This window comes from Drosophila virilis, unplaced genomic scaffold, assembly GCF_030788295.1.
Source record: "Drosophila virilis strain 15010-1051.87 unplaced genomic scaffold, Dvir_AGI_RSII-ME tig00002586, whole genome shotgun sequence".
Taxonomy (NCBI): Eukaryota; Metazoa; Arthropoda; class Insecta; order Diptera; family Drosophilidae; genus Drosophila; species Drosophila virilis.
Window position 1 is genome coordinate 21,194 of NW_027212942.1, and position 14,756 is coordinate 35,949.

Here is a 14,756-nt window from a genome sequence, read left to right on the forward strand (position 1 = left end):
CATGGCCGTTTTAAATTAACAAACGAAACAATTAGACTTTTGGCAATAAAACGGCAGCGCAAGAGAGAACATATGGTTATGCGAACACCTCTCACGCGAAGCCGACTTAGCCAGGCCCAAAACAAACTAAAAAAAGCGCTTCGTATGGACAAGAAGAAACAAACGAACAAAATGTTTGAACAAATAGATGCCACTGATCGCTACAAGATACAAAAGCTTTGGCGCATCACAAACAACATCAAAAGGCAACCAGAGCCAAATTGGCCACTTAAAATACAAGCGACTGACAACAACAACAGTCGCAGCAATAGAACACAATGGACTAAAACTAGTAAAGAAAAGGCTGAGGTCTTCGCTGCATACCTGGAGCAACGTTTCAGCCCCATATTCTCAAATACGGCTGAATACAGACTCCAGGTGAATAATGAGATAAACACTAGACAGCAAACTAACGATTGCGACAGCGGCGCTGGCGTCGCTGGTGTTATCCCTTTTCGCCCAATTACATATACTGAGGTGACAAAAGAGATTGGCTGCTTGACAATAAAAAAGGCTGCAGGCATCGATAACATAGACAATAGAGTCATTAAAGCACTACCAAAGAAAGCAATACTGTACCTTGTCATGATATACAACTGCATACTCAGACATGGCCATTTCCCGCGACAGTGGAAATGCGCTGCCATAAAAACAATTTTAAAGCCTGGAAAACCCACAGAAGATGTCGCCTCATATCGACCAATAAGCCTGCTTGCAGGTTTCTCCAAAATCTTTGAAAGGCTTCTCATGTACAGGCTCTATGAATGCTCTGAATTTGCAAAGGCCGTGCCACTACATCAATTTGGCTTTCGCAAAGATCATGGCACTGAGCAGCAACTAGCACGGGTAACCCAATTCATCCTGAGTGCATTTGAAAAGAAACAATACTGCTCAGCCGTCTATATCGATATACGCGAAGCATTTGATCGAGTATGGCACGAAGGATTGCTCTTGAAACTTGGCAAGATACTGCCTAATAGGCTGTATAATGTTCTCAAGAGCTATCTACTTGATCGCACATTCATCGTACATGGAAACGAGGGCATTAAATCTAGAATAGGCAAAGTTAGCGCTGGAGTGCCCCAGGGGAGCGTACTTGGGCCAATTCTATATATCATCTACACATCAGATATGCCATTACCACACATTGCAACACCTCCCAATCCAACAACAACAGCAGCAACAATAACAAATACAGAAACGTCCATAACTAACCCATACAACTGCAGCATGCTACTGTCAACGTTTGCCGATGACACAGTCATAATGAGCTCTGCTGACATACTGCAAACATCATACAGTGCAAATCAAACGTATCTGCGCCAATTCACCATTTGGTGCAATCGCTGGTGCATCCAAATTAATGACAGCAAATCAGCTCATGTAGTACATACTCTACGCAATTTAAACAGCCGAATGAATTACCTGACTCCACGACTCAATGGGCAAGAAATCCCCTCTAAACCAAGGCAAAAGTACCTAGGTGTCCATCTGGACCGAAAGCTCCACATGCAACACCATGTTACGCAGCTACGATGCCGTCTTAAAGCACTCTATAATAAACTAGAGTGGCTAATAGGAAACAAAAGCGTACTCTCTGTAGAATGCAAAATCACTATCTACAAGCAGATGATTGCGCCGATATGGAGATATGCTTTGCCGATCTGGGGTGCCATGATCTCTGACACACAGCTACGCCGAATAGAATCCACACAGAACTGGATTCTAAGGAAGATAGTGAAGGCCTCCTGGTGGACTAGAAACAAAGACATACGTGATACTTACGACATAGGCACAGTGGACGAAATATTCCATACTACAAGCAAAAGATTCGCCGACTCACTTGCTATTCATCCTAATGCCAACGCTCGTAAGCTAATCACAAGTCCGTATGTTCCAATTCGTCTTGATCGGCAAAGGTATAGTCTGCAACTACAACAACATGTTCGCCCTCTACAGCAACTAGTGCAGCAATCGCAAGAACAACAACAGCTGCCAACTCTGCTTCGCATGGAGCTTGAAGAAGAAGAAGCAAACTCGCTCAGAATGCAACAGCAGCAGCAACAGCAGACCCCACAACAACAGCCAGCCAGATTCAGCGAAATGAGGATAAATTCGCTAAGAAGGCACTACAGAGAGGGACGAATTACGCTCGAAGAGCTAAAACTAGCAATTAGGGAACAGCCATTGGTGATTCAGCAATTAGTACTGCCTCGCGAGCTGGCTATTCAAATATACCAGCAGCAACAACAGCAGCAGCAACAGCAACAACAGCAGCAGCAACAGCAACAACAGCAGCAGCAACAGCAACAACAGCAGCAGCAACAGCAACAACACCAGCAGCAACAGCAGCAGCAACAGCAACAAGAGCAGCAGCAACAACAGCAGCAGCAACACCAGTACCAACAGCAGCATCAGCAACAGCAACAACAGCAAATACAGCAGCAGCAACAACAGCTCGAGGGACTCCAGCATCAGCCAAATCAGTCGCCTGACGTCGAAATAGTGCTAGATACACCACAGCAGCAACAAGAGCAACAACTAGAACGGCCACTTCCACAACCTCAGCAAGCCAATTTACAACAGCAACGGCTAACTGAGGACGAGCAGCAGCTTGAGCACCGACTTGAAAGACTCAGGCAGCAACTTGAGCGCGAGATGGACGAGGCTGCAAATAACGAGCCAACTCAACAACAGCGAACACCAGAGCAGCAGCAATCAAACCAACAGCAACACACAATAGCCTTAACTGAAAATAAAAATACAAATATTAATCCAAACAACTCAGTCTGTGCCAATATAACAAATTTTTCTATTTCACAGAGCATAATAATAGCCCCATACAGCCTCATAAACATTGCCACAGATGCTCCTTGGCAACAAAATCAGCCCACAACCACACAACAGCTCCGCCAGCAGCACTCGAACCTTCACCAGCAGCACCTACAGCAACAACGGGAGGTAGTGGAGGCGCCCAGCAGCAACAACGCACAGTCAACAGTCAGGGGGGCTAAAAGAAGAAGAAGCAGTTCAACAAGCTGTATTGAACCCAAAAGACGCTCACCTGCAGCTCCTGACAACCAGCAACAGCGGCAACTCCACACTCTACTCGGCAAAAGGCACTCTGGGGGACCAGCTCAACACAACTGCTGGCCTCCAAAGCGCCAGAAGCTCGTGCAACAGCAGCAACAACGTCAAGCATGCCTTCGCAGAACACGGCTGGGTACATGTCAGCTGCAAATGCCCCACAGGCTGGGAATATGGCTCCTACTCTCCTGCTTTGGCATGCAAACACACCATAAGGTGCCCCAGAAGCTTGTGTGGGCACCTCCAGCAGACTACGGTCAATCCTCGACGAACGGCAGACACCTCCAAATTGCCAGAAGGCGCCCGTGGCACTCCTGGCAGCGGCTCCAACGTCGATGGTCCAATTGCGGGCGGCAAACACACAGGAAGGCCAGGCCGTATAACATATTAATCCATGAGACCTGAAATAGATAAATAATAAGTAAATTTGCACCAACTAGAATTATAAATTCCAACAAATCCTTAAATTCGCCCCTCTGGCAAACTATGTTTACAATTTAACTCAATCAATATGTTAACTCAGCTGTTCATAACGCAATCGAAAGCAGCCCTGATAACATTAACAGAGGTATGTTAATAACAGAACCAATTGAGTAATTGCTCAACTGTTCTGAACGCAATCGCCAACAACCCTGATAACGTTAACAGAGGCACTGTTAATAACAGAAATAGTACCGCCAACTGCTAAAATTCAAATAAGCCTGCCAAGCATAGTATTAAGTAATGTTAAATGTAAAAAATAATTGTTAAATGTTTATTTATCGTAATTCGTCACAATTTTCTTTTATGTTGTGATATGCATGTAAAATTTTGTTAAAATATGTCATACATGCCAGTAATTTGTCAGCTAGTCCGTTCCACAATTAGACCTATTTCGTTCCAATTCTGTCTCATATATTGCATTGTGAACTAGAATTAAGCAATGAAAAAGACAATAAAATGCGACTACTAGCTTAATCGCTAGAAGTTCGCCGTAGCGCACGCATGCGCAGCAATTTAAAAAAAAAGCAATTTAAAAAAGCGCACGCATGCGCAGCAATTTAAAAAGCAATTTAAAAAGCAATTTAAATTAAATTTAAAAAAAAATTTAAAAAAAAGCAATTTAAAAAAAGCAATTTAAAATTAAAAAAAAAAAAAAAAGAATTTTTCAATTCTAACAAATAACATAAAACACAACTTAAAAATCAGAATTTTTCAATTCTAATAATTAACCAAGCTTGCAAATATATTTGTGAAGTTATCTGAGTAATTGCTAAACAGGCATAGTGGCAAGCAAATACAATAAATATTTAAAAGGTGCAAATAGTGGTAAAAGACAAACATAACTGCACCAGAAATAATATATAAAGTGCATAAATGCAAAAACCAACTGTGTCTAAAAGCCCGCCTAAAAGTCCGCATAACGCTTCTGAAATTACCGCAAACTCGGCTGTCCCCCCCCACCGCGCAACCGAAGAATGCAGCATAAGTGAAAGAGCGAAAAGTGAACTTTCACAGTTGCAGCAACAGCTCACAAAAAATCCGCAAAAGCAGCTCAGCCGAGAACACCGGCGACAGCAGTTGCTAAGGCTATGCGAAGAGGAGGAAAGGTTAATGCCCGATGTCCCAGCGCAGCAGCCGACGCTTACGCTCAAGCATAAGCCGAAGCTGAAAACAGTTCTCGCCAACTCTTCACCGCCCAGCTCGGCACCGCTGAGAATGTCTCTGACGAAGTCGTCGAAAGCTAAGGCAAGGAAAGAGAGCCAATCATCTGCCTGCAGAGAGAAAAGTCCAGAAGAGAACATCTATGTCAATGTGTTGGAGTCTGACGATGAAAGCGACATAGCAGCCAATAAAAATTATGACCAGCCGCAACAGCAGACAACTATTGCACAGGTACATAATTTCAATACAAATACTAGCATAACTAGCACTCCCAAAGCAGCCTCTCACTGTGATCCATCGCCAAACGTATCGGCACACGAAGTTGAACTTCATAATGTTGATAACACAAGAGAAGCTAGCTATGTTAATAACATTGATGAACTAACAGACGTCTTTGACGACGAAGATGATGATGATGACTGTTACCGGCCCGCTGCTGTTATTAACAGCTCAGTTGCTGACATGCTTAACAGAACAACTACTGTTGAGCATAACAGCACAGCCACTGCTAACAGAGGGGAAATTCTTGCAAATGTTAAAACATCTGATGCATTTGCTGCCAATAATATTAATAGTATTACTTTTGAAAAAATCGAACCAATTCCACAAACAATAACGCCAACAGTAGCAAAAGGACCTAAATTTAACTGCTCTATGCTACCTACGACTTCCCTGTCTGCCAAGAAAAGTTTAAAACGTAAAGGTACACTGCCGCAACAAAGCAAACAAAAGCGAGCACAGACACTGGCAGTACAAGGAAACTCACGACCAGGCATGAAGATACAGGACTTCTTGAAGTCATCAACAAGAGTAACTAAGGCAACAAATAAAGCAGCTATAATCAACAAATATAAAAAAAGCAATCGTAATACTAAAAAAGTAAACCCCTCTAGCAGCACTAAACTCAACAACAGCAGTATGGATATTGACCTGGATAGCAGCGACATATCAGCAAATAACATAGGCTCTGATGATGACATTGTTCAGATCCAGAGCAATGCACAAGAGGTTACAAACCACGCCACCAAAGTCCAGCAACAACAACAGCATCGACAGCAGCAACAACATCACCAGCAGCAGCAACAACAGCAACAGCAGCAGCCAACTAAAAGCACAAAAATTCCAACAATTTTTCTACCCAGCATAAGTGACATACAACAAATAATTGATATGCTCAATAATACAGTGGGTGCAAATAAATATACAACAAAGTGCACACAAAACGATGGAGTCAGAGTGCAATGCAGCGACTTACTATCGTATAATGCAGCTATAGCAATGCTCGGCGCCAATACGGAAATACAGATGCACACCCACCAGATGCGAAGCGAGCGAGGATACCGTGTTTTACTTAAAAATGTCCACCACTCCACGCCATGCGAGCAAATCCGAGCAGAATTGGCGAAACATGGACACACGGTTCGCTTTGCCAGCGTCATTAAACATCGATTTGAGCGACGGCCACTTAACATGTTTGAAGTCGAACTGGCACCAAACGGCGACACCAACGACAAAGTACTGGAACTGAAAACTCTGGGAAACCAACACATTGAAGTAGAAAGACAGCTGAAGCGAGATGAGCCTGTACAGTGTCATCGGTGCCAATCGTTTGGGCATAGCAAGAACTACTGTCGTAGGCCTTTTGCATGTCTCAAATGCGGTGAACAGCACCCGACTACAACGTGTACTAAACCCAGAAACACACCTGCTAAGTGCGTTAACTGCAAGGCTGACCACATAGCCAGCTTTAAGGGATGCAGTGTGTACAAAATGGAGCGGGAAAAACTAGCAGCAAACCGTGTCCGGGCGGCAATTGATAGGCAACAGCAGCACCAACAACAGCAGCAACAGCAACAACAACAGCAGCAGCAGCAGCAGCAACAGCAGCATCAGCAACAGCAACAGCAACAACAACAGCAACAACAGCAGCAGCAACAACAACAACAAAATCGGCAGCTACAACAACATCAGCAGCAGCAGCAACAACAACATCGGCAGCTACAACAACATCATCAGCAGCAGCAGCAACTACAACACCAACACCAGCAGCCACAATACCTAGCAATTAATACTTCAGCTCCTAGTGGAATTAAGTCGACTAAGGAACGGAAGCAACAGCAACAGCAACTTCGGCAACAACAGCAAAAGCAGCAGCAGCAACAACAGCAGCAACATCAACAGCTGAAGCCAAACAATCAACTGACTTATAGCCAAGTAGCCAGTGGACAAGCAAATACGAGCCTCAGTCACAACCCAGCCATGCAACACCTCAAGAAGTACCAGCAACAGCTACAACTGGAGCAGCAACAGCAGCAACGACAACAGCAGCAACAACAACAGCAGCAGCTACAGCCCGAGCAGCAGCAGCAACTTCAGAGGCAACAGCGACTGAGGCAACAACAACTACCTGAGCAGCAAAAACGGCAGCAATATCAACGACAGCAAGAGCAGCAATCACATGAGCAACAGCAACGACACCAGCAGCAATCGCAACAACAACAACATAGACAACAGGCGGACTCACCACTCTTGGAGGCGCTGCAGCAAAATGTGATAAGTATAAATGAGATGTCCAAGAAAATAGACATGCTAATTAGCCTGTTGCTCACAATGGCAGCAAGCAACACTAATATTAATAAACAAGGAGAACAACAAACAATCCCACTAACAACATCAACCTCTGATACCTTGAACAATGTCAATAAAAAAAACAATTTTCCTAATTTAATGAGTACATTGATTAGCACAGCACAGCCAATAAACAACAGCCAATCGGCAAACGCCAATTGTGAACACATAGCCACTGACAGTAGCCAGTATGTATAGAGCGAACAACACCAACAATGCCAGCGCGACTGCCACATTGAGTCAAGTCAATGATGGCAGACACACCACTCACACTACTAGTGACACCACAACTACTACAACAACACATTTGTCCAACCTTAACAGTCCATTGCTTAACAGGAGAAGGCCAAACATTATTCCAAATACGAACCACAGCAGCGACCAATATGGCAACTCTTTTAAAATTGCATATTGGAACGCTGCTGGCGTTAGAAACAAACTAAATGAATTAGAGGTTTTCATGAATCGACATAAAATTGATATTATGATGCTCGTCGAGCTACGATTGGGCCCCAGCGCTCTCAATCCAGGTCCCCCAATTACTATTAACGGCTACCATACATATGCGGCAACTCGCCCACCACCACACCATAGATGCGGGGGTGTTGCCACTTTAGTAAAACACGGAATCAAACACATTGCCCTGGAAGCAATTGTGTTTGAATCCATGCAATCTGCACCAGTAGCTGTGACCCTGGCAAAAAATGAGACCATTGTCCTAGCTCCAATTTATTGCCCACCGCAATATAATTGGAGCGCTGACATGTTTGCCAAACTTTTCCAACATTTTGAAAAATTGAGCGGGTCCGGGTTCATTTTATGTGGCGACTGGAACGCCAAACATTCCTGGTGGGGCAACCAACGTGCTTGTCGACGAGGGGTAGAGCTGCTAAGAAGCATTCACAGCAACAAGAAGCTGAACATTCTTGCTACAGGTGGGGCTACACACTTCCCATACACAAGTAGGAACAGGCCATCCGCTATCGATATTGCGGTCTACAGTGGCATTAACAATGACCGACTACAAACACACTCTACAATCGATCTAGAATCGGATCATCTACCTATACATATAGGCCTCAGAGTAGGCCGATTCCCGTATAAACAAACAACAATGCGATTGCTACCGATAAATGCAAACGTAAAAAAATTTCAAAACCATTTAGATAAAAACGTTCGTCTTAATACAGAAATAATATCGGGACCCGATATTGAAGACGCCATCGACATATTAAATAAAAACATATATAATGCTTCCTTAGCAGCAACACACCCACCTCGTAGACATCAACAGCAACAAAGACAAGGCACAAATACAAATCGCATGAACCATGGCCGTTTTAAATTAACAAACGAAACAATTAGACTTTTGGCAATAAAACGGCAGCGCAAGAGAGAACATATGGTTATGCGAACACCTCTCACGCGAAGCCGACTTAGCCAGGCCCAAAACAAACTAAAAAAAGCGCTTCGTATGGACAAGAAGAAACAAACGAACAAAATGTTTGAACAAATAGATGCCACTGATCGCTACAAGATACAAAAGCTTTGGCGCATCACAAACAACATCAAAAGGCAACCAGAGCCAAATTGGCCACTTAAAATACAAGCGACTGACAACAACAACAGTCGCAGCAATAGAACACAATGGACTAAAACTAGTAAAGAAAAGGCTGAGGTCTTCGCTGCATACCTGGAGCAACGTTTCAGCCCCATATTCTCAAATACGGCTGAATACAGACTCCAGGTGAATAATGAGATAAACACTAGACAGCAAACTAACGATTGCGACAGCGGCGCTGGCGTCGCTGGTGTTATCCCTTTTCGCCCAATTACATATACTGAGGTGACAAAAGAGATTGGCTGCTTGACAATAAAAAAGGCTGCAGGCATCGATAACATAGACAATAGAGTCATTAAAGCACTACCAAAGAAAGCAATACTGTACCTTGTCATGATATACAACTGCATACTCAGACATGGCCATTTCCCGCGACAGTGGAAATGCGCTGCCATAAAAACAATTTTAAAGCCTGGAAAACCCACAGAAGATGTCGCCTCATATCGACCAATAAGCCTGCTTGCAGGTTTCTCCAAAATCTTTGAAAGGCTTCTCATGTACAGGCTCTATGAATGCTCTGAATTTGCAAAGGCCGTGCCACTACATCAATTTGGCTTTCGCAAAGATCATGGCACTGAGCAGCAACTAGCACGGGTAACCCAATTCATCCTGAGTGCATTTGAAAAGAAACAATACTGCTCAGCCGTCTATATCGATATACGCGAAGCATTTGATCGAGTATGGCACGAAGGATTGCTCTTGAAACTTGGCAAGATACTGCCTAATAGGCTGTATAATGTTCTCAAGAGCTATCTACTTGATCGCACATTCATCGTACATGGAAACGAGGGCATTAAATCTAGAATAGGCAAAGTTAGCGCTGGAGTGCCCCAGGGGAGCGTACTTGGGCCAATTCTATATATCATCTACACATCAGATATGCCATTACCACACATTGCAACACCTCCCAATCCAACAACAACAGCAGCAACAATAACAAATACAGAAACGTCCATAACTAACCCATACAACTGCAGCATGCTACTGTCAACGTTTGCCGATGACACAGTCATAATGAGCTCTGCTGACATACTGCAAACATCATACAGTGCAAATCAAACGTATCTGCGCCAATTCACCATTTGGTGCAATCGCTGGTGCATCCAAATTAATGACAGCAAATCAGCTCATGTAGTACATACTCTACGCAATTTAAACAGCCGAATGAATTACCTGACTCCACGACTCAATGGGCAAGAAATCCCCTCTAAACCAAGGCAAAAGTACCTAGGTGTCCATCTGGACCGAAAGCTCCACATGCAACACCATGTTACGCAGCTACGATGCCGTCTTAAAGCACTCTATAATAAACTAGAGTGGCTAATAGGAAACAAAAGCGTACTCTCTGTAGAATGCAAAATCACTATCTACAAGCAGATGATTGCGCCGATATGGAGATATGCTTTGCCGATCTGGGGTGCCATGATCTCTGACACACAGCTACGCCGAATAGAATCCACACAGAACTGGATTCTAAGGAAGATAGTGAAGGCCTCCTGGTGGACTAGAAACAAAGACATACGTGATACTTACGACATAGGCACAGTGGACGAAATATTCCATACTACAAGCAAAAGATTCGCCGACTCACTTGCTATTCATCCTAATGCCAACGCTCGTAAGCTAATCACAAGTCCGTATGTTCCAATTCGTCTTGATCGGCAAAGGTATAGTCTGCAACTACAACAACATGTTCGCCCTCTACAGCAACTAGTGCAGCAATCGCAAGAACAACAACAGCTGCCAACTCTGCTTCGCATGGAGCTTGAAGAAGAAGAAGCAAACTCGCTCAGAATGCAACAGCAGCAGCAACAGCAGACCCCACAACAACAGCCAGCCAGATTCAGCGAAATGAGGATAAATTCGCTAAGAAGGCACTACAGAGAGGGACGAATTACGCTCGAAGAGCTAAAACTAGCAATTAGGGAACAGCCATTGGTGATTCAGCAATTAGTACTGCCTCGCGAGCTGGCTATTCAAATATACCAGCAGCAACAACAGCAGCAGCAACAGCAACAACAGCAGCAGCAACAGCAACAACAGCAGCAGCAACAGCAACAACAGCAGCAGCAACAGCAACAACACCAGCAGCAACAGCAGCAGCAACAGCAACAAGAGCAGCAGCAACAACAGCAGCAGCAACACCAGTACCAACAGCAGCATCAGCAACAGCAACAACAGCAAATACAGCAGCAGCAACAACAGCTCGAGGGACTCCAGCATCAGCCAAATCAGTCCGCCTGACGTCGAAATAGTGCTAGATACACCACAGCAGCAACAAGAGCAACAACTAGAACGGCCACTTCCACAACCTCAGCAAGCCAATTTACAACAGCAACGGCTAACTGAGGACGAGCAGCAGCTTGAGCACCGACTTGAAAGACTCAGGCAGCAACTTGAGCGCGAGATGGACGAGGCTGCAAATAACGAGCCAACTCAACAACAGCGAACACCAGAGCAGCAGCAATCAAACCAACAGCAACACACAATAGCCTTAACTGAAAATAAAAATACAAATATTAATCCAAACAACTCAGTCTGTGCCAATATAACAAATTTTTCTATTTCACAGAGCATAATAATAGCCCCATACAGCCTCATAAACATTGCCACAGATGCTCCTTGGCAACAAAATCAGCCCACAACCACACAACAGCTCCGCCAGCAGCACTCGAACCTTCACCAGCAGCACCTACAGCAACAACGGGAGGTAGTGGAGGCGCCCAGCAGCAACAACGCACAGTCAACAGTCAGGGGGGCTAAAAGAAGAAGAAGCAGTTCAACAAGCTGTATTGAACCCAAAAGACGCTCACCTGCAGCTCCTGACAACCAGCAACAGCGGCAACTCCACACTCTACTCGGCAAAAGGCACTCTGGGGGACCAGCTCAACACAACTGCTGGCCTCCAAAGCGCCAGAAGCTCGTGCAACAGCAGCAACAACGTCAAGCATGCCTTCGCAGAACACGGCTGGGTACATGTCAGCTGCAAATGCCCCACAGGCTGGGAATATGGCTCCTACTCTCCTGCTTTGGCATGCAAACACACCATAAGGTGCCCCAGAAGCTTGTGTGGGCACCTCCAGCAGACTACGGTCAATCCTCGACGAACGGCAGACACCTCCAAATTGCCAGAAGGCGCCCGTGGCACTCCTGGCAGCGGCTCCAACGTCGATGGTCCAATTGCGGGCGGCAAACACACAGGAAGGCCAGGCCGTATAACATATTAATCCATGAGACCTGAAATAGATAAATAATAAGTAAATTTGCACCAACTAGAATTATAAATTCCAACAAATCCTTAAATTCGCCCCTCTGGCAAACTATGTTTACAATTTAACTCAATCAATATGTTAACTCAGCTGTTCATAACGCAATCGAAAGCAGCCCTGATAACATTAACAGAGGTATGTTAATAACAGAACCAATTGAGTAATTGCTCAACTGTTCTGAACGCAATCGCCAACAACCCTGATAACGTTAACAGAGGCACTGTTAATAACAGAAATAGTACCGCCAACTGCTAAAATTCAAATAAGCCTGCCAAGCATAGTATTAAGTAATGTTAAATGTAAAAAATAATTGTTAAATGTTTATTTATCGTAATTCGTCACAATTTTCTTTTATGTTGTGATATGCATGTAAAATTTTGTTAAAATATGTCATACATGCCAGTAATTTGTCAGCTAGTCCGTTCCACAATTAGACCTATTTCGTTCCAATTCTGTCTCATATATTGCATTGTGAACTAGAATTAAGCAATGAAAAAGACAATAAAATGCGACTACTAGCTTAATCGCTAGAAGTTCGCCGTAGCGCACGCATGCGCAGCAATTTAAAATCGCTAAGAAGGCACTACAGAGAGGGACGAATTACGCTCGAAGAGCTAAAACTAGCAATTAGGGAACAGCCATTGGTGATTCAGCAATTAGTACTGCCTCGCGAGCTGGCTATTCAAATATACCAGCAGCAACAACAGCAGCAGCAACAGCAACAACAGCAGCAGCAACAGCAACAACAGCAGCAGCAACAGCAACAACAGCAGCAGCAACAGCAACAACACCAGCAGCAACAGCAGCAGCAACAGCAACAAGAGCAGCAGCAACAACAGCAGCAGCAACACCAGTACCAACAGCAGCATCAGCAACAGCAACAACAGCAAATACAGCAGCAGCAACAACAGCTCGAGGGACTCCAGCATCAGCCAAATCAGTCGCCTGACGTCGAAATAGTGCTAGATACACCACAGCAGCAACAAGAGCAACAACTAGAACGGCCACTTCCACAACCTCAGCAAGCCAATTTACAACAGCAACGGCTAACTGAGGACGAGCAGCAGCTTGAGCACCGACTTGAAAGACTCAGGCAGCAACTTGAGCGCGATATGGACGAGGCTGCAAATAACGAGCCACCTCAACAACAGCGAACACCAGAGCAGCAGCAATCAAACCAACAGCAACACACAATAGCCTTAACTGAAAATAAAAATACAAATATTAATCCAAACAACTCAGTCTGTGCCAATATAACAAATTTTTCTATTTCACAGAGCATAATAATAGCCCCATACAGCCTCATAAACATTGCCACAGATGCTCCTTGGCAACAAAATCAGCCCACAACCACACAACAGCTCCGCCAGCAGCACTCGAACCTTCACCAGCAGCACCTACAGCAACAACGGGAGGTAGTGGAGGCGCCCAGCAGCAACAACGCACAGTCAACAGTCAGGGGGGCTAAAAGAAGAAGAAGCAGTTCAACAAGCTGTATTGAACCCAAAAGACGCTCACCTGCAGCTCCTGACAACCAGCAACAGCGGCAACTCCACACTCTACTCGGCAAAAGGCACTCTGGGGGACCAGCTCAACACAACTGCTGGCCTCCAAAGCGCCAGAAGCTCGTGCAACAGCAGCAACAACGTCAAGCATGCCTTCGCAGAACACGGCTGGGTACATGTCAGCTGCAAATGCCCCACAGGCTGGGAATATGGCTCCTACTCTCCTGCTTTGGCATGCAAACACACCATAAGGTGCCCCAGAAGCTTGTGTGGGCACCTCCAGCAGACTACGGTCAATCCTCGACGAACGGCAGACACCTCCAAATTGCCAGAAGGCGCCCGTGGCACTCCTGGCAGCGGCTCCAACGTCGATGGTCCAATTGCGGGCGGCAAACACACAGGAAGGCCAGGCCGTATAACATATTAATCCATGAGACCTGAAATAGATAAATAATAAGTAAATTTGCACCAACTAGAATTATAAATTCCAACAAATCCTTAAATTCGCCCCTCTGGCAAACTATGTTTACAATTTAACTCAATCAATATGTTAACTCAGCTGTTCATAACGCAATCGAAAGCAGCCCTGATAACATTAACAGAGGTATGTTAATAACAGAACCAATTGAGTAATTGCTCAACTGTTCTGAACGCAATCGCCAACAACCCTGATAACGTTAACAGAGGCACTGTTAATAACAGAAATAGTACCGCCAACTGCTAAAATTCAAATAAGCCTGCCAAGCATAGTATTAAGTAATGTTAAATGTAAAAAATAATTGTTAAATGTTTATTTATCGTAATTCGTCACAATTTTCTTTTATGTTGTGATATGCATGTAAAATTTTGTTAAAATATGTCATACATGCCAGTAATTTGTCAGCTAGTCCGTTCCACAATTAGACCTATTTCGTTCCAATTCTGTCTCATATATTGCATTGTGAACTAGAATTAAGCAATGAA

The 14,756-nt window shown here is 44.4% G+C and overlaps 1 protein-coding gene and 2 long non-coding RNA genes across 7 annotated transcripts; 1 reads left to right on the forward strand and 2 right to left on the reverse strand.

The window, feature by feature from the left end:
- Positions 1–13,424, forward strand: LOC138911756 (uncharacterized; the record flags this gene model as incomplete). The annotated part of the gene is given in 5 exon segments (XM_070211137.1): positions 1–3,529; positions 3,650–3,694; positions 4,583–7,590; positions 7,592–11,214; positions 12,920–13,424. Coding segments are annotated over 5 exon segments (8,997 nt in total), but the record flags the coding sequence as incomplete, so codon positions are not given.
- LOC138911755 (uncharacterized) lies at positions 11,556–12,386 on the reverse strand. 3 transcript variants are annotated; one of them, XR_011417396.1, is made up of 3 exons: positions 12,350–12,386; positions 11,833–12,256; positions 11,556–11,778 (listed from the first exon to the last, which is right to left on the reverse strand). It is a non-coding gene; the product is annotated as an uncharacterized lncRNA (long non-coding RNA). The 3 variants fall into 3 exon arrangements; XR_011417395.1 differs by having other exon boundaries at positions 12,312–12,375; XR_011417394.1 differs by having other exon boundaries at positions 11,833–12,384.
- Positions 13,425–13,529: 105 nt separating the features above from the next.
- LOC116650242 (uncharacterized) lies at positions 13,530–14,360 on the reverse strand. Of its 3 annotated transcripts, none has more exons than XR_004303213.2 (3): positions 14,324–14,360; positions 13,807–14,230; positions 13,530–13,752 (listed from the first exon to the last, which is right to left on the reverse strand). It is a non-coding gene; the product is annotated as an uncharacterized lncRNA (long non-coding RNA). The 3 variants fall into 3 exon arrangements; XR_004303212.2 differs by having other exon boundaries at positions 14,286–14,349; XR_004303211.2 differs by having other exon boundaries at positions 13,807–14,358.
- Positions 14,361–14,756: the final 396 nt, after the last annotated feature.